Genomic DNA, 21,083 nt, shown 5'->3' on the forward strand with positions numbered 1-21,083 from the left:
AAGCCAGGAATAACTCACTTGACTTTAGTAAAGATGTTACCAACAACTCTAATGTACTGAAACATTGCTGGCATATGTCAAAGGTATATATGCCTTTGTATGGTTTGGATTTATATTAGCTAGTATGCAGGATCAGAGTACAAAATATGGTTCTATTCTTCAAGTGAAAGCAACATGTCTCTTCGACTCCATTTATTCTTGAATAACCGCAGGATAAAGATGGTCACCCACCTTTTAGCACTTAGTGGTTCCTCAGCCTCCACCGTGCTTTCCTCTGGCTGAAAGCGGAAGTCTTCGATGTAAACCCCAAATCGCTCATGAAGCCACTTTTGTAGGCGTGAACTCCAGACCTCCTTCAGCTGTTTCTCTGCTGCAGAGAATAAAAACTAAATCTGTAAACAGTGATTCAGCCCTTTTTCAGCTAAATGTACAGTAACAGCTTGAACTGAGTTGAAATGGTCAAATGTTGTGACAAGGTACTTTTTCATGATCACCTTCTTCTTCTTATTGAGCTTGCAGACACCGCATCAAAGATTTGTCAGAGTTCAAGGGGAACAGAGGCAAGAGCAAGACACTTAACCCCAAGTTGCTCCTTCTGCTTCGCCGGCGGTGTGTGAATGTATGAATGGGATTAGTTACTTCTGATGGTCACTTTGCATAGCAGCCTCTGCCATCAGTGTGTGAATGAGTAGGTGTGAGCTGTGGTGTAAAAGCCCTTTGAATAGTCAGAAGAATAGAAAAGCGCTAAACAAGCTCAAGTCCATTTACCATGGTCACTGGAGAGCGTGATCAGGCCAGGTGTGTTTATCTAGTCTCCCTTACAGATCATACTGTTATCACTGTGTGTCATCTCCACAGAGCCAAGCTCACCCACTTCCCAGGATTAGCCTCGACCTCTTACACAGACAGACACACCTGCTTTACTCTCTTTCTTGAAGTTCCCCTGACTCCAACCAACCACTCTTCTTCTATTACACAGTCTGTCTTCTTCTATTGTCTCACCTGTTCCATTGTTTGAGGGTGACTGCTGTTTCCTGGGAGGCTGTGGCGGAGAGTCCTCCAGTCTAAAAGGGGGGAGAGAGAGAGAGAGAGAGAGAGTTAACAGAAAATATCTGTGATACTGTGTCCTCCCTTTTCTATTGTCAGAAACCCTTTTCACACATACGGAAATCTCCTGAAAAACTCCAGAGATTAAGCTACCCGGAGGTTCATAAGGCTACGTGTGACACATTTTTCGCGCAGACTTTACCCGGAGTTTATCCGGCCAGACCCCTAGTATTTTATCCGCAGAATATCCGAGTGAGCTGATGTCTGAACGCGGCCGAATACACGCTGGATATTTTCAAATCGAGCCAATGGGACCCGAGTGACGTTTATATAGTGACCGGCTAAAGTGTCTGCACGCGACCACTACTCTGTCCGTAATTAAACGGCTGCATTTTGTCAGTATGTTGTTCTCCTCTCTTTTGTGGATGTTGTCATTCCATTGGATTACACATAGCATTGATATGAAGGCAAATATTCTCATTATAACGTCGTGTAGCGGACTCTGTTGCTTCGGCCGCTACTTCCGCGTTGTTTATTTACGTTGCGTTGTCTTGTCTTGTCTTGTCTTACGTCGGGAAATCCCCCCACGGCCCCTCCCCTCTGACAGGGAAAGTCCCCCGCTGTGAGGAGCATATGTGAACGACTAGTTTGGGAGAATCTCCGGAGAAGTCCTCCTGTAAATATCTAGATATTATCCGGAGTGCATACGTGAAAACGGCTAGAGGAGTTGCAGAAACATATTATTCCAAAGATATTATTTATTATTGGGAACATTTTTCTGAAACTGCAGATCAATGGAGGAAATGTTATTAATGGGGGAAATGTCGCGATCTGTTGTTCCGTCCTAACTACCAGAAACGAGCTGTGCATCAAACATGAGTGAGTGAGTGATGCTTTTCATTCAGATCCTAAAAGTTCGAGTGGTTCTAAAACCTGCCCTACTCTTGCTTCTGATTGGCTAGTGATGTTGGATAGGTTGAGAGCGAGAGCTGCAAACTGCATTGACTCGAAATTCATCAAGGGCATCCACAACAAGTTCCCAAATGTATTTATTTATTTTTTGTTGTGGTGGACATTCCCGTGTCTGCCGTTGTTTTTTCCGAGGTGGGAAGAAAACCAAAACCCTTTATAATGTGGTCTACACTTGCAGGGGAAACTTTTGATTAATAAGATGGGATAGACTTTGCCTTTTTTTTTCTGAACTCATTAGCAAAATTCTGAATTGAATGCTCCTCCATTGGCTGCTAAGGCATGTTCTTTTATTAAAATAAAACTTGGATAGGGACTGACACACAAATACACCCACACACCATCACACTTAATCGATTTCACCTGAACTGAAATGTTTGAAAAGTGCAAAGTCATTATTCCCCGTCATTACACCGGCTCTGCTCGTCTCGCAGTTTAAGCCCTCATTTCCTGTCACCCATGTCATGCAGTTAGCACTCCGGGGTTCTGTCTTACCTTGTCTTGAGCACTTCATTTATCTTCTGCTCCAGGTCTATCCTCTTGCTTCGCTCCCTCTCTAGCTCGTGCCGCAGAGAGTCCACATTGGTCTCTTCCCTCAGCTTCCTCAGCTCCTCCTCTAGAAATCAATTCTGGGGATCAGTGTCTCAGACTTTAATATGAAAACTCTGCAACCAATAGAGCCCTAGATAATAATTCATCTGATGAGTATCTGATATTACCTTTAACTTTAATAGGACTGAATGCTTTTTTGGCAATGTGGATGGATGGCATTGGATAGAATCTATAAAACTAAAACTATACAATGGCACAACAGAAAATGTCCATGTGATTTAAATTCATCATTTGTCTTATTAAAAGCTGTATACAGTGCATAAGTCCAACAAACAGTGTTTTGTTGTTTCATTTATGACAAGGCTAAGCTTTTCACTATCAATACTAAGGCTAAGCTAACACGCTATCATCAGGGCTTTTTCTGCGTTCAAAGTTTGCAGGCGAGTGCCTACATGTCATTTTTGTGCAGCCCCAAGCCATCGTCAAAGTCTGATTGTTTTGTTTCATGGAGAACACAGTTCAAGTACAGCACCTGGTCATTTTGTCATTTCTGCAATTACTCCATATCGGTGTACTGATATGGTTGCTGTATCATAATCAACCCAGTTCACCAGAAAACATGCTGCCAAACTACCAAAGATGAAGGAAAGTGAAAGGAGAGGAAGATGTTCACTTTTTTAAATCTGACCCTATTAGTGATTTTGTCTCAAAGCCCCAAGTCTTATTATTATTATTAATAAAGCTTTAACCCAAGCGTCAACCTTACAGCAAGGTGCAGATGTTGCTTTTCCAGGCAACCAATCAAATACTAGACGGGGTGGGACTTCTTGTCACCCAGGTTAAAGAGAAAACAGAGGCTTGTCAGATGATCACAGAAAGTGAATTTGTGCGAACAGATGACCTGGAAGTTGCAGCATAAAAGCAAAGACTGACTGACATGTGACGTCCATTGTGTTTGGAAATATTACTTATGATCTACTTTCTCTCCAAAATATGATTCCACTTTTTAGTTGAAGAAGGAAAAGAAAATTACAATAATTGACAAAAGCATGTAGTCCCAGCCCTAAAACTTGAAACATTAAGAAATAACTTTCATTTTGAAAGAATAAAAATGGATTTCCATAAGGTCTGACTTCAAAACTTCCCCATTGTCAATCATCTCCTAACCTCAAGTGGTGTTAGGTATCAGCGCTTTCAAAGCCTGGCTTGTTGCACTAGTGTATCCCATCATCTATTGTCCATGACTAATGGAGGACATGAATATTGGAGGAGAGGAGGCAATTAAAGTGCAAGTGCAAAGGCGCAAATAAATGATACAGCTATGTACCCACAATGAGGCACACTAAAAGGGACAGATTACATTCTTATTACAACATTCACAAAATAACATCCACATAAAATGTTACATCTGATTGCTGGGGAAGTTTCTCTTCAAGAAAAATGGACCTATGGGAAACTCTATTACACACTGATGGAGTAATAACAGAAGAGCAAGCTGTGCTACACAGGGGGAAGATTTATTACTATCCAAACTTAACCATATACATTTCCTGAACGGGTAGTATCCTAATTCTTCCAAAGTGTCAGCAGAAAAGTGATCCAACACAAACAGATAAATTACATGTTTTAAAAGGTATGAATGTATTGAGTACTAAAGACAACATGTGAACCGTTACCCTTTGGATATCACTGCAATGATTGCTTTGGATCTCTGCTTCATCAGTTTAGTGTGTCAGATACATAGAACATGTTATGAATGCAAACAGTCGGCCAACTGTGTGCGCCATGGATGATATATTTTCCCCTGGCCATGCAGAGCACACTCACTGGAGGTTATGTCAGCTTCTCAAAACCAGAATGCCAATAATCTAAAACCTTTCATTTACAGGGGTCACTGACATCATATCATTATTACATTCTGTGTCATGAAAGAGAGACAATGAAGAAACAAGCAATTATTAAAGTTGACAACAAAGCTGTATTGGTTGATTCATGATGTTGATTGACATAAAATGATGCGTTTTCAAACAGTGGCAGTGTGTGGCTCTGTTGGAAACAATTGGTAACGTTGGTAAGCTCAATAGCAAAAACTTGGATAACATGCTAAACTGGAGCTCTAAAATCAGTGTTCATTACTCTGAAGCATGGAGTGATATTCAACCCTTGATAATCCCAATATCACCAGGTAAACAAAGAGCCCTTCGAATCAACTGTATGAGGAAGAAAGGAATCGAATGGATACCACTACATACAGATCTATTATAAAGTTTGGTGAAGAAAAGAGAGGGCAACTCGTGGTTTTAAAACTAGAAGCAGAACATTCAATGAAGACTCAGATACAGGGGAGAAAAGGGGCTTCCTCCTGACATACTACCGTTGGAGGGATGGAGCTAACTATGGTTATTAGGCCACCAAGGTGGAAGGAGATGGAGGCAGTAGTAAGGCAACAGCTTCTTCAGCCCCAAGGCCAAATGGAGTCCCTTGAAGGTTTTATAGAAGTGCACCTGACCTACTTAGATTCTTGTGTAGATTACTACAAATAGTATGGTATAACCAAGTAGTACGAAGACTTTTGATGTACAGCAGGGGAAATCCTCTCTCTGAAGGAGAAGAAGTCCTGAGGTTTTAGCCAGTTTTGGACTATATCACTCATGAACATTGACGGTAAGGTTTTCTTGAGTATAGTGGAACAGAAGCCAGTGAACTACAGTAATTAGAAAGGAATAGTTTGATACCACAGTGCAGAAAGTGGGAATAACACGTTTTGTAGGTTGTGTAGAACACATGAGCACAATATGGCACCAGGTTAAGGCAGCTTCTGAGTGAGAAAAAGAGATTCACAAGTGGAATTTACAGATTATTTTATGATGCTTCACTCAGACAAGACTGGAGTTATTATGCTTGGTCCTAAAAAAACCTCAGCGAGACTTTTCTAATGATATGACTGTCCTTGGTGGCATGAATCTGGCATCCAGCGCCACTGTTTATTAATCAAGATATGTCCTTCAACTCCCACATAAAACACATTTTAAGGACAGCCTATTTTCTCCTTTGGAATATATCTAAAATCAGCATATCCTGTCGCAAAATGATGCAGAAAAACTAGTTCATGCATTTGCTACCTCCAGGTTGGATTATTGTAATTCTCTTTTTATCAGGCTGCCCTAGTAAGTCTCTAAAGACTATTAAGGTGGTCCAAAATGCTGCAGCTCGTGTACTTACCAGAACCATGAAAAGAGATCACATTACTCCTGTATTGGCATCACGGCACTGGCTCCTTATAAAATCTAAAATGGAATCTGGATCCTTCTTCTCACTTACAAAGCTCTTAATGGACAGGCACCATCCTATCTTGAAGAGCTAATAGTGCTGTATTACCACTCCACAACATTACACTCCCAGAATGCAGGCCTGCTCGTGGTACATACAGCCTCCAACGGCGGACTCACACTAAAACTTTTGTTTTTAAATTAGCTACCTAGATATACTAAAATAAGTCCACCAACTAACCAGTGATACATAAAAACTAAGTAAAATTCAACATGACGTAACTAACTTTTCCACTGTCAAAACACCATTTCTGAAATGCTTCTAGGAAAAAATATTCTTACTTTCCTTTGAATCCAAAGTTGATGAACTCTTCTTTATCCTTTTGCAAAGTTGTTGCTTAGAGCAGTTCCCGCATATGAGCCTGACAGAAGTACACTGTCAGAAACCTAAAAAGGTTTGTCCAATACCCTGACAAATTATTATACAGTGCAGTGTTGTTGCCAAACAATTAGTCATTATTTTAAGGTCTGCAAAAACAATGCCAATTAATTCCTTAATTTTGAAGCAGAAAAAAAACTTACTGAGATTGAGGTTGCTTTTGTGGCTTTTGATCTTATTGACAGCTCCACTGTAAAGCAGCTCAAAGCTGTCAAAGGTGAAGTTCTCCATCATGCATGAACCCGTACGTCTTTGCAGTTGGCCTGTCTCTGGGAAACTCAAGCAGGAACGGGATGGCAGTGTGGCAGACTTGGATCTTTCTTGAGTTTCAGCCATTGCTCAGGTAGCTCCTGGTCCAGTGCAGACTGATTAGCAACTACTTACTGACCTAAAGATTTTCATAGCCCATCGGATTCTTGGTATGTACTCCATGCTTACATGTCCGATCCAGAGACAAAGCAGCGGTCAAAGACAAGATCCTTGGTGCTGTCACTAACAACCACAGAGACTGTTGTCATCGGTCTTGACATAACTATAGAGAAATAGTCAGTGACCAGAGATGTCTGAGTTTGTTGGAGAATCAGAAAAGTTACAAGAAGGCAGTAGAGGTTAAGAGAGGAGGAGCTTTGCTGGGTGGCCGGCAGCTTAAGAAGGTCTGGAATCTGGGATTTCTGAGTATTCTAGAGCTCTTAGACACACTCACACCCCATAATGTCTGTTCGTTAATGTTGGTTATTTTGAGTGGTTTTGTAAAAAACACAAGACATTGTCTGATGTTACACAATGTGATGACAATGCGTGCAGGAGTACTGTACATACGCAAGCCAATCTAATTGCTTTTCATTCAAACAGGCAAACTTGAAAGAGCTCAAAGGGAAAGTACTGAGTGAATTATTCAATCCGGGTCAGAGACAATGGCTCCTTTCATTTCAGGATTGTGGGGGGGGGGGGTGGCAGGGGGTGACAGCAAGTGACACACAAAGAGCGGTGCAGAGTAAGAGAGAGAAATATGCTGCTCCACATTGAGATGTCACAGTGGTGGCAGTATGTAATGACGTATGATATACATTTTCTTTTTTGCGTTTTGCGGTAACAGTATTATATTGCATATGACGTAGGGTATTACAGTTAAGGTTTTACATTATCCGGTATTCACTGGCTTATGGCCTGTATCACGTGCGAGTGTCTGGCAGATAAACATACCAATGGCCGAAAATGTCCGGCTTGGAAATATTCAAAACAAACAACAATCATCGTCGCATATCACATATTGTGTTTCCCACACATGGAGCCGTTGGCAGTACACAATAAGGCGGAGAAGGCTGCCTCCAAGTTTTCATTGAAGGAGAAACCCTGTATGTGCAGGTCAACATGATCACAATGTGTCCTTTGTGGCCAGAGGACCAGTTCCAGACTGATGATGGTGATAAAGATCCTCAAGATGTGTGACTAAAAATGTTATCGGGACAGTTCTGCCCAAAATGCTTGGCCAAGACTCTCTGCAACTTAGCAGGAATTTCTGTTTGCTTTCCATGCACTTATAAGTGGCATGCACTCATTCTGAACTGTGTTGATATACTCAGCACTGGTCAGTTCTGCATCACAAACCTATAGTAATTCTATTTTATTCTATAGCTCCATCATATCCAATTCAGTGAATGTACTAGTTCAGCCGTTGCTACATAGTGAATGCTTGTGCGTAGCCTCTATGCGTGACCCAGTGTTTACTGTAGTGTGAACTAGGGCAGCAGCTAGGACGCTGTATTGATCTTCCAGGCACTGTAGTATAAAAAAGCCTGGCCTGATCCCGAGCAGTCACCTTCAATTCCTGACCTTAAACAGAGTAGCCTCTCTTCGACTCTCAAACACACATAAACACACATCTCTCTTAAATGTTGTGGAACAAGAAGCAGTAAAACCAATCACAGTGCAGTCTTGCATAGAGTGATGTGACCATATAACCCTACATAAAAGTACACACTTAAGCCTGCGATGGACTGAGATGGACATCAACAGAATAATATTAAACGGATCTATTAAAACTAAGGTTATCAGTAAAAGAATCACAGTGTTAGACACTACACTATGATAGGGATAAAGATTGAACTCCCTATTAAAGGCTTACTTAATGTGCTCTGGCATTACACTCTGTGGACGTGGCTCAGTTGTAAAGTCGGTCTTCTCTAAACCAAAAGGTTCTGGAGCTCCTGCAGCCACATGTCTGATGGGCAAGACACTTTACCCTGAATTGCTTCATCAGCATAAATGGATTAGTTATTAGTTATTGGTAATGCATTGTGATAATCGTGAAACCGAGATTTTTCCTCAGACTATAATCGTGAAGTCAAAATCCATCCCTAGTGTTTTCTGACTGACCAGAGTTTTGTGGGTCTGCAATATCAAACTTGCCAAACATTTGCTATCACCATCAATACCATGGATGTTGACAAACTGTGATTGACGTCTTAAAGATGTCCCATTCTTTCCAATATACAGACTTAAGGAGTGATTTTATTCCTCAAAAGATTTTTTAGTTATATTTATGACTCTTTTGTTGTTCTTTTCTGCCACGCTACTCGTGGCTGAGAGAACTGCATTTTATCTTCTTTAAGTATTTCGATCCGTAAGGGAAATGACAAACGTAATCTTGAATCTTGATTAGAGCTTGTCCTCTCATAGTCTGTCATGTTGTTGTTTCCTACAGTACCTATAATCCAGAAAAGCAATTACACAACCATAATGTCTCGCTACAAGGAATCTTTTGTTTCACACTAATCTTATTAGCTTGACCTAATAGCAAACTGTGTAAACATACAGTATACTGTACATTTGTACACAGGGGGGGGATGTAAATCTTCTTTTACAAGACATTCTGATCAGAGTTTCTATAGGCTACATTCTGATTCTGGGATTCTCCTTTCAGAAATTTGCAGTAAATGTCACATATAAATTGCAAATGACATTCAGGCATTAGTTGTTATTGCCAGTTGCTCTACATTTGAGAGTTCTTAATATTAGTTCTTAACTTCAAGGTAACCAACCTAACAAATGCCTAGCACTTTTCTATTAGTAGGGCTGTTGCAGTGAAGGAATTCCCCATGTGGTGATTCAGCATATGCCCCCAAGACAAAGCGGGACGCAAGCAAAAATATTTGGCCCGAAAGAGTATTTTGAGTGTGACTTTTATTTTTTTCTTAACAACACCACCATGACAATCAGTGACAGACACAAGGGCAAAGGAGGAGGTGATTCTGGTGTTAACTATTGCTGCCATGACAGTGTTTTATTTCAGCATCCAGCACTGTCCATTGTCGGCAGCTCGCACACAGTGAATGTGTTTGTCTGTCGCTGATTGTCATGACATTGTTATTTGGAAAATAATAAAAGAAACGAAAGTCACAATCACAATAATCTTGCAGGCCGTATACAAATTCTGTGTTTCCTCGTTTCTAAGGGATCTTTTTGGCGCCGATTTGACAAATTGCCTCATCTAGATTAGCTGACTCTCCTTTTACGTTTGTCCGAAAGCCGACATGTTCCCAAATGGGCATTCGGTTTATTGGATATCCAGAGAGTCAGAGAGGGCAAGGAACAATCAACTGAGAGCTGCAAGACGTTAAGTTGAAATACATTTACGGAGAAAGAGGTAATGTTTGAATAACAGTAACTAGAGAAACGTACAGCCTTTCTAAATCAATACCAGAAAAAATATGAAGGTTCTAGGGCTGATACTGATGAGAGAGAAAAAAAATCTGATACCGATTTATCGGCCGATATCTTTCTTAGATCTAAATAACATTTTAGTTTTTCACTCTTTGGCCGTATTCACAGGTGTTTTCTCTGCTTGTTTGTGCACGTGCACATTGGTTTTGTCAGATCTCAGAGGAATCCCAGATCGGCAAGCTCACATGTCTGACACAGAGAGAACATGGGGAGAGGGGGGGGGGGGGGGGGGGGATCAAAATCACAATAAAAGAAAGAGAATCAATGAAAGGAATTCAGAGATGTGACTGATCCGGAAATGTAAATAAGGGAATGATATGCACAGTATGAGAGGGAAGCTAAGCTGGAATGCAAAAAAGGCAATGTATCTTCAGGATATTTTTTAAAAAAAGAAAGGGAGGAAGGAAGAAAATGAGGGAGAGAGGAAGAGGAAAACAGAGAGGCAGAAAGGTTTATGAAGGAAGAGATCATCAAGCAAACATCCTGGCATAGTGACAATGAATCCCTTTTAGCTCAGGCATGTTGAAAGAGGACATAGCCTAAGGTATTCTTCTTTTGCATGCTCCCCCCTACTCATTCTTTCTTTTAGAGAGACACTAATTGTCAAAAAGGAAGGGGGCAAAAACCTTCACGGTCGATTACACACCATGGTATTTTCAATGCAGACAGTATCACAACCAGTAACCCTTGATGGATACCAGGTTAGACAAGCTTGTTAATAAAGTACACAGACACAAGGAACAGGAGCCAAGCATGTTCATTCCAACAAGGTTTCACTAGGGGATGGTGAAACATGAGAGGGAGTTAAAATTCAGGTCAATGTTTTCATAAAATATTGTTTTATATTTAGAATTGTGACTGAGTTCAATACTAACTGAGACTGAAAACCCAAGGCATTAAAGATGCCCAAAGCAGCAGTACCTTACATTACCACTTGAGGCATTCTCCAAATCCAGTCGATCTCCATAAAGCCGAATATAAAGTGCCCAACTTTAAAGTAGAAATAGACCATTCTATAGATGTGGTTGAGAAATACCAGGGTCTTTTAAGTGTCCTTTAAGGGCTGTGATAGGTGGTTCCCGACCTTTGGACCCCCCACAACTTTGGACCCCCCACAGCATTCCTGAAATAGTTAATTTCAGGAATGCTCCTTAAATTCTCCGACCTGTCTGTTCACATACGCACCTCACAGCGGGAGGCTATACCTTTCAGAAAAACAGTTATACATTGCTGTCAAAAATGAACATCAAAATGTTTTAATTGGTAAAACCCCAACAGAACAGGCCTGTTTGGTTGAGAGCATCTGGGTGGGATTAGACACACCCACTCACTCCTTCATGCATACACCATCAGCTGCAACATTAAACAGCCCATGTGACACACAGAAACACACACGCATAAACTGATTAGCAGGTTCAGCTAGGGTATTTAGCCATGAGTCACGGCAGCAGAAATGTTGTTAAAGAAGACGAGTTCTCTCCTCCAGAGTCTCCTGTAGGCCACGACCTCAGCGGACCAGAGCTGTTTCAGTTTGAACCGTTAGCACAAGCAGCAAATATTTTCTTTTGCCTATCGACACCAGACAACAAAGCAACTTAAAGAAATATTTTTGGCATCTTATCTACCTAGATTTTTGAGATCTGAATTGAAATATGTTTGAAATGCTGTAAAGGAAGTGCAGAAGACGTATGACACTGTGATCGAGCCATGGACTGTAAATATACCGTAAATAGACAAAACCTGAGTGATGTCATCAATTTGTTACTATAGGGGGCTTTGAAGCCCATTGATGGCGATGAACATTCTTGAAATACTGTCTCAACCTAACTTTAAGTCAACAGGGGCAACAGTAGCGAAGTCTGTAGGGACTTGGGTTGGGAACTGGAGGGTCACTGGGGACAAAATCTGGAAATGTGTCTGGTAGCTGGAGAGGTTCCAGTTCACTCCCTGAGCACAGAAGAGCTGGAGCTGAGGCGGGTTTTAAGCCTCTTGACAAACCATTACATTGCCTGCCCCCCCCCCCGTACAACGTGTGCTGGTCGAGACATGAGCTAATCGGACCTATTTTGTATTTTTTGAACCAGGCTGTAAACACAAATTTCTGCTGTAAAATCAGGCTTTTTTTTGAATGGGTGTGTACGTGCTTCTGCAGCCAGTCTCAAGTGGACACTCAACGGGCTGCAGGATTTTGCATTGGCTTCATTATTCAACACCAGTGGTTTCCGCTTGGATACAGCGTAGGTCAGGTGTTATGGGTAAGTGAACATGTCAATGTGCATACTCACGTAGGAAGTGCTTCTCCAATAAGGCAATTTCCAGGTGACCTTTAACTTCATTGAGTCTGTCTGTGTCCGATCTCTGGAAGTCCTGGATGGTTGCAGCCATGGTGGGAGACCCCGAACCAGCCTGCACAAAGGGCAAACACACAAGTCTGTGACTACAGCATGTGCCCAAGTGTACATGCAGTGGTCCATACTAATCCATACACGTACATTTCTATTCACACAAACAAGGGGGCACCAGATAGACCAGCGGTTATGTTGCATGCCCCATGTACAGAGGCTATAATCCTCGTCGCAGTCGTCCCCCACTCTCTCCTCCCAACATTTCCTGTCTCTTAACAGCTGTCCTATTCATTAAAGGCATAAATGGCCCAAATATAAAACTTAAAAAAAAAAAAAACACATAAACACGCAAAGACAGGTTCGATCCTAGAACAAATGTACATAAATAGATAGCAGAGAACACAAGCAGAAAGATTCCGATTATTCTAACACATACGCAAAGATCAGCATTGCACCAAGACTCACGTTAATGTTTCCTCTCTCCATTTAAGTTCAGCTTGAGGGAGATAGGAAAAGGGAGGCATAAAAAGAGGAGAATCCCCCTATCCCAACTACAGCAGCAATGATGACTCACGCCCGTCCCTCTGACAAAGGGCTAAAACACACACCACGAGCAACAAAATGCATGTAGGTGGACAAAGTACAAATCAATAATTGAAAAATGACTTTGTGAAAGAGGAAAGAAATGAAGACACACGTGTGAGGAAAAAAATGGGTGAGTGGGTAATGGAGGAAAGGAAAGGAAAAAAACAGAGAAGAGGAGAGTCGGCTGTGCTAGCGGATGATGAGCACTGCAGTTTGAGCATAGCTGCTGAATTGGAGCAAGGGCCCTTTAAAAAAACTCCTGTCACACTCTCACACACACGCACATGCTGCAGCAGCTTCTCCCTGACAGCAAAACAACATGTTCTGTATCAGAGGCTGAGTAGACTGCAACGCGTGAAACAGAGGGGTAGAGAAGACGCAGGCAGAAGTCATGTAGCCAGCCAGACTCAGACAGAGAGGCAGAAAGAGAGAGCGAGAGAGAGAGGGAGAGAGCACAAAACTGGTACCGACCTGAAAAATGTTTTTTTTGGAAAGAGCCCAAAGCCAAACAAGACAGACAAGTGAGGTGAGAGATAGTGTCCCTTAAAGGAGCAATACGTAACTCTGGTATAGCGTTTCAAAATTGGTACTGCAGTCCAAACTCAAAACGTTGGAGAGAGCTGTCTCCCCCTCCTCTCTAGAGTCAACAAACGCAGGTTGCCATGTAGGTGACTTGGAAGCTTCAGTGTTTAGCCAGTTGTGCATCAGCCTTCTGCGATCTAATCTATCTCCATTTTTCTAAAGCATCTCCAATATTTATCATAGTTTTACCGTGTTTCTGGTCGTGGAGCTTATTATTAGAAAACCTGTTCGCTTGCCAGCTTCCGTCGCTGCAACACCTGTTGGTTTGCTGTTGTAACTGCAGCTTTCGTATCTGGCAAACCGAGGAGGCATCTAAAATGGAATTGTTGGGGGTGTCTTAAAACCGCCTACCTTCTCTGGTCAAAACAAATACAGACCACACAGGAATGGATTTGAAAATAAGAACAAGGACACACTGGCTGCTGCTTTGTTGACAGAGAAGCCAGCACTTCAACATTCCTAATGTCTGATGATAAAATAAGGTCTTTTTATGATTTAATTCAATATCTTACATGTTGCTTCTTAAATGAAAAAAAAAAGCACGTCACAGAAAGAAACAGGAGCCTGCTTTAGAAGTGTGTCAGTGAGCGAAAAAGGAAACTGCCTACTGCAGTTGGTGGGAGTGAAACAAAGTTTTGCTGCATTACACTTACAATTGACTTCAATGCACTACGAGGAAATATGGCGGCATTATTTTTTCTAAATGTCAAATCGCTAATGGTTCAGTCCGAGGGCAATACCTGTCTTCCCCTCTGTGTTATTCAATCATGTTGTCAACCCTCAGTCGGAAACCTCCTGATTATCAAAAGTAGGTCATGCCCTGACGTCACTCTGGACTATTATTAGCCGATTAATTATTGTGTTCCCCCTCTCCCACATGCGTGAGTTTGGCTCATGTGAGCATAGGAATCTTCGTGTATAAACTGAATTAAATTGTGTCTTTCTACATGAAATTTGACACATCATGAGTTTGAGTCTGGACACACACAATAAGCAAGTAAAAAATTATAAAAATGAAGTACTAGAAATAATGTGATGTATCCTTTTAAATATGTACATAGACAAATCTCCTCTACAATAGGTACACTGATATATGGAAAACACTGCAGGTACATGAATACATATCAATACATCCTGCAAACAGTCGAGCTTTAAAGTTGTGCTTTTGTTTCTATTCCCTATACTCCGCAACAAAAACACAACACAGCAGACCTGTTTACTCAGACTCAAAAGTGCACAGCTCTATTAAAAAGGTATGAATGAACCCAAGAAGCACCAAAGTTGTATTAAGATCCAGCTTCAGAACATTCTCTCAGCAGTGTGTATGCATCCTGAGACCCAATACAGGACTGCCTCAGCCCTGAATCCAGAACAACTATGGCACTGAGAGAAACTTGCATGCCGGTCGGTTTTTTAATACTTTTACAGCTCTATACATGGAGGTTATGAAAAACATAACCGCTAGGCTATACGGCGTCCAATCTGCCATTATTTTGACTGTGTTGAAAACCTCTGAAACTGTTCTATCACTGCAGGAACCGGAAAAAAGTTACAGACTAGCACCTACCAGAACTGGATGTAGCGACAGAATGCATGCTAGCATTTGTGGATGAAGTGATGGAAGATCAAAGTTATGTGGCATCTGCTTTTGAAATCGTACCCCTGTCTGACAAAGACAGTACTTTTCACAGGGTAGAAATACTGACTACAGATGTTAAAGAAATTGCTTTTAGATGGCTGTGATTGCTGCTGACAATGTCCGGCCCCCTTAAATTTCCTGGTTTTCAAATCTGAATTTTTTTTTAATTCAACAGCACTGGATTCAAGGAAAGACAGAATAAAACCCTAAATCAAAGAGGCTTGGAGAAGGCAAAGAAACAGAAGGATTAAAAAAATGTAACTGCCGTAAGTCAAACCCTAAGCCCAAGCACAAACATGCTGTGTATATTTACAGTGAGCACTCACAGGGTCCTCCGTGTCACGCAAAGCTGATCTGGGCTTCAGCTGCATGTCGTCGGCACATTCGTTGTCAGAGGCAGGTGGTGACTCAGCGAGATCCGAGAAGTCGTCTCTCGTCTTGGGGCCTCGGAAGCGGATCTTATCCAGCCGCTTTAGCATGGTCAACACCGCGCACCTGGGCTTTACCTTAACATGGCGGACAGCTATCCTGTGAAGACAAAAAAAAAAAAAAACACTGGATTTAGACAAGCTCAGAGGATACAGTACTAGGGATGGAAATCATCAGGATTTCATCAATGAAACGGGTCATACAGATCCTCTACGGTATGATACTCGGTCCTTTGGATGGATGACCTGCTGCTGTGGATCCCTCCGACTCAAACAATACAACTATTAATATCAGCATTACATCTATTATCACTATTATAAATGTTAAAGTGAAGCTTAGAGCGGCTCAACTTCAACCTCTATGATTAACATATTCAGTCCTCCTCATTTTACCATCATTACATTTGCTAATGTTAACATTAGACTGATCAGTCTATTGCTGCTGTTGCTCTGTTTGTCTCTATCAATCTCTGTCTTATTGCATCTCCCTCTATCCCACTCACCAAGCTGAATGATGGAGGACAGCCAGAGGGGTGTTATACAGTTGTCACCAACAACAATCCAGGGCTAAGTATGTGATTGACTGGAGCTGACCAAGGGCCCGGGGCTGTAGTGGCACAGGGGTCGAGTCGGTTGAGAAGCATAACAACTTAATTAGAGTGTTCATTGATTCAGATATTAGGAAATTAAGTCTTCGGTACTGAAGCAATGAAATCTATTGCTTTTTCAGTCCGCTAGTTGGTGCTGTTAAGTTTTTTTTATCTTGTGATGTCAGACGAGGTGGCGGTCAGCGTGAAAGAAGAAGTTGGTACAACAAAAATGGAGGCCCCCGTGGGAAAGGAGAAAGGAATAAGGAAAGCACAGTCCGTGTTTAAAATCAAACGTGTGTCGAGTTTGAAAGGAGTACCGCGTGGAAATAAAATACTCGGGGGGAATACGGCGATGTTGCAGGGTCACCTCACCAGCCACCATCCAGGCATAGCATTAGCCAATGAGGGCAAAGCCAATGTTAAATCAGTGCTACTGAGGAAAAACCAGCCTACACTGGACACGATGAGCCTGTCAAAGCTGCCTCCTTACTCAGAGCGAGTGAAGAGAATTACACAAGCCATCACCTTCATCATGTGCAAAGACTTGCAGCCATAAAATGTTGTGGAAAATGAGGGCTCTAGTTACATGCTAAAGACACTGGCTACGTGGACGTTACATTCTGGACACAGCCATACCAAAGCTACACAGAGCTGTGACGCTTAAAGGTGAGGAGAGTTTGTGTACAGCAGAAATAGGTTGTGTCACAGACAGAGGATTTAAATGTGTGACAGATGACTTAAAGCTTCAGTATCATGCTCTACAGACTAGAGTCTCATATGAAAATTACTCCGGAACATTGCAAACCTCTTTCAAATGCAGCACAGGAAATGGGGGTGGGTGGGGGGAATTGCAGACAAATACCTGTAGTCGTTTTAGACAATGCTGCTAATATGACTATTGCCTTTCAGTTAGTGGGATACTTGAATGTCAAGTGTTTTGTGCACACGCTAAATCTGGTGTTAAACCTGCCGGCAGTATCCAGGCTCAGAGGGAAGGGTTTTTTTTAACAGAGGCACGGTTGCAAACCCCACTTTGGAGAAAAGGAAACTGGCAACACAAGCTCAAGACTACTAGCTCAACAGCCAGCGTTGTTGTCTCCTGAGGGGAGAAAGAAGAGAAAAGCACAGAAATCTTCACCCTGAACCAGTTGAATGTTGGGACAGTGAGTGGGAAATTGTCCGGGGGGGGGGGGGGCTGAAGTAGATGCAGGTGGCGCCCCGCCGTGATGTCGGAAGGAAGGACCACTTCTAGCGCAACTGTTTCATGACACACAAAGTCCAGAACTGGAACTAAGCTGGTGGAAGTCACATGAGCAACTCTATCCTTTCCTGGCCTGGGGTGGGAAATTCTCTCTCTCTCTCTCTCTGTATCACTCTCTCTCTCTCTCTCGATGATATGGATAAAGAAGGTCAGCAGATATAATATAATCATATTAATGGCTGAAAACATATTGTTATTGTTTCCAATTATATAAATTAATAATTCAGGAAGCTGCTCTGAAGCCCTACAGCACGATTTTTAATTAGTCACAGCGATAATGTAACCTTTTGTCCTTATACTGCTGATCTTATAATAGTTCAACCAGAAAAGGCCATCCTGTCATTGTTACCCATGGTGCTTTGTGTCTCTACATTAACAAGAGTTTCACGACTGCAAGAGACCCACCTGTAGAGCTAATCTCCACAAGTTTCGTAAGACATATTAACATGACCTTCTTATCACGTTGCTCAGGCCTTGACCTGAATGTTTCAGACAGTAGCGTCCACTTCTGTATGACTCACTTTCCTGGATTGATTATCAAGAGAAAGGCAACAGATGGCCAGAAGTAGAAAAAAAAAAAAAGACATGGGCTCCTGCCGAGATGAATAATAAATGTCTGTAAATGAAACAAAGTGCGCACGGTGCTTTTCAGAGTTAGGACAAAACAATCGTGCTTGAAAGAAGCTAGTAAGTATCCTCATTTGTTTTAGGCTGAAGTATGAATAACAACACGTTTTTTAAACAAGCCTCCCTTTTACATGTCAACAGTTGGGGTCAAGCAGAAGGAAGTGGGGGGAGCTGTTATGATGAACTTCACACAGGCCTATTAGACACATTCTACTCAGGCTAAAGGGGGACAAAACACGTGATCAAGTCAAGAGACACAAAAGTAAAGAATTGGTGGGAACAAAAAGAAAGCACCAGCTTTTATTTTAGTCCACTTAAGCCCGGCTCACACGGCAGGACTTTTAAAATCCTTCTCGATTTTGAATTAGGATAGCAGCACACTTAAGGAGAATCCTCCCGACAGACATTCTTCTCGATTAGCTCAAACATTATCGTGCCCGGCGGAGGACTGACCACCTCACGGCACTGATTATCCTGCAGTCTGAGCCAGGCTTTAGTTACAATTTCTCGCAGCTGTTTAGCCTCTCCACCCTGAAGGCTTCTTCAGTTCTGAACTGCATTTCATACATGGAGAAGCCTTCAAGTTGAGAGGTCAAACACCCGCAAGCATTTTTATTGGTAATCACTGATCAGTTGAGTTTATCTAGAAAATCTTGTGAACTTGTTTCCTTCTAAAAGTGGATGGTGAAAACTTGAGTTGTTATTTCCAGTTAAATCTGCTAAATGCAAAGCAATTGATAAAGCTAGAAATGAACTCGGCATTTATTTATTTTATATATTTTTAGACTCAACTCTTCTTGCCTTACAGCAGGGATGGGCAACTTTGGTCACAGCAGGGGCCACATTAATTTAATTCTCACTGCCAGAGGGCCAAATTGTAGAATAAAAAAAACGATTACAGTCAATTTTGTCTCCAATTTAACTCAACATGTGCCAGTGATCAAATATTATTATGGACATACTTCTGGTTTTCATGATTTCATGGCAGATTTAGTCATGTTTTTCTTCACGTTCCCGATTAATTGATGTGTAAAAATTGACCTGAGGGCCACGTTGAGGGTTGATGGGGGGCCGCCAGTTGCCCACCCCTGGTTTACAGTGTTGTAATTATCTTGTAAAGACACTAACAATTGCCAATAGCAGAGCAGGCCTTCACTCATCTTAATCCAGACTTGAATGAACCAGCATTGCCTAAAACATGGAACAGGTGACAGGTTGAGATTCAATCAAAAGCTGTGATGAAACTTAAGCAGCTGATAACATTACACTGCTGCACTCAAGGCCTTTATTTACATCCTGAAGTGCTCAGCCTCCTTCAAATCTATAAGGTTATATAAACTCAAAAAGATAAACCAAGCTAACCAAACACGAGGAGAAAATGACATACATTCAGGGCAGGAAACAAATGTTTGTTCCTACTTCACTTAACCCAGATACAACCGGAAACTAAACGTGGTTTGACAGCACTTTTTTTTTTTATAAAAGTAGACTGACAAAACACCCTGTGGTCCATTAACAAACCAACGTGAATACACTTTCCTGTCTGCATTACGCAACTTTTAAAGAAAGGAAATGAGAAGCATGTTTTTATTTCTATCTACATCTATAGCCTGTGTTTCTGGGAAAGTTTTTCAATGAAGAAACGAGACCTGGGCTCTACAAAATGCATTTTAAAATAATATTAGCCGAAAGTGTAAACAGGTTATTTCATTCTAACGTGGTACAGTAGGTTTATGATAGTAAATTCCTGGATTCTTTAACAAACAAAAAAAAAAAAAACAGCGTAGGGCGTCACGGAGGATGAAAAATATCCGTCCCGTTATTAACAGCTGCGACCATTAGCGTCACCATGACTCCCTCTCAATGTGACACAGTTACAGAATAGCTGGTAGCTAAGTGTCCCCGCATTAATTAATTCAAATGTGTCCTTTATGTTGTTGCAATTGTGTCGGGGACGGGAAACCAACGCAAGAGTGTGACGTTAGGCCTCGAGTTACCGTTTCGATAACCCCTCCATACGGTCGGGGATTATTGTATCTGTAACATTAGCAGACACAACGTGATAATTTTGGATTACCCCAAAAAGACAAGCGGGACTGGCGTTTGCCGTGGAAAAACAAGAAGCTCTTACACAACAAATACAGCCTGTTAAAAGGAAACTACATGGGGGGGGGAAATAAAATAAAAAAGTGTTCTTACCCAGCACGTAAATCGTAGCAAAGTTTCATGAACACTGTGATTGCCTTTAGTCTGCTTTATCCGTGTGTACACCTGCTGCTCAGGACGTCTGAAGTAACGCCTGTCTCACAGCGAAATCTGCTCATTTCGTCCATCCATCCCGACAGTAGTCGCTTGTTTCTGTTTACCGACTAAATGTCTTCTGGTGAGTGTCGAGGGGAGGAGGGGGGGTAGGCAAGCAAACGCTGGAACACCAGTTACGTCCACCTATCTGTTGAGAGTCTCCCTGATCAACACCGTTAAGCCAGAAGGCTGCAGACACTACCCTGCTGGTCTCTCGTAGATTTCGCAGAAAACGGGCAGGGAGCAGGGCCGAAGAAATTTCGTCAGTGTTCGGCGCTGCTTTCTTAAAGGGGCCGTAAGAGGTTAATGATTCTTCAGCATGGAGCTTCAGAGACGACGTGACATGGACAGCCCTCCTTACCACCGCCTGGTGGCCGCGTGTAGGCCCGTGTTTTGATAGAAGAAAAGGCAAACTTGGCATCGTCTTTATATTCAGCTGTGCTGTTTATCAACTTCAAATAGCCTACGAATAAAAGCATGCCCTACCTACTGGCCCAGGGATGGGTAACTTTGGTCACAGCAAGGGGCCACATTCATTTAATTATCACTGCCAGGGGGCCAAATTGTAGGATACAAAATCGATTACAGTCAATAATGTCTCAAATTTAACTCAACATATACCAGTGATCAAATGTTATTATGGACATATTTCTGGTTTTCATGATTTCATGGCAGAGTTTTGTCATGTTTCCAATTAATTGATTTGTAAAAAAAATTGGCCCGAGG

The 21,083-nt window shown here is 41.9% G+C and overlaps 1 protein-coding gene across 2 annotated transcripts in view; it reads right to left on the bottom strand.

Annotated features, from left to right (window-relative positions):
- Positions 1-20,656, bottom strand: part of gramd4a (GRAM domain containing 4a) — a 31,036-nt gene extending 10,380 nt beyond the window's left edge. The window contains exons 1-6 of one of the 2 annotated variants that reach the window (XM_061029326.1): positions 20,256-20,656; positions 15,477-15,678; positions 12,285-12,405; positions 2,512-2,632; positions 1,003-1,064; positions 232-370 (exon numbers count right to left, since the gene is read on the bottom strand). In XM_061029326.1, the coding sequence (XP_060885309.1) occupies positions 232-370; positions 1,003-1,064; positions 2,512-2,632; positions 12,285-12,405; positions 15,477-15,678; positions 20,256-20,284 (674 nt within the window). In that variant the 5' untranslated portion in view covers positions 20,285-20,656. Of the gene's footprint in view, positions 1-231; positions 371-1,002; positions 1,065-2,511; positions 2,633-12,284; positions 12,406-12,809; positions 13,122-15,476; positions 15,679-20,255 lie in introns of those variants that run through there. The other variant, XM_061029327.1, reaches the window with a different exon arrangement.
- Positions 20,657-21,083: the final 427 nt, after the last annotated feature.

Source organism: Labrus mixtus, chromosome 22 (assembly GCF_963584025.1).
Source record: "Labrus mixtus chromosome 22, fLabMix1.1, whole genome shotgun sequence".
NCBI lineage: Eukaryota > Metazoa > Chordata > Actinopteri > Labriformes > Labridae > Labrus > Labrus mixtus.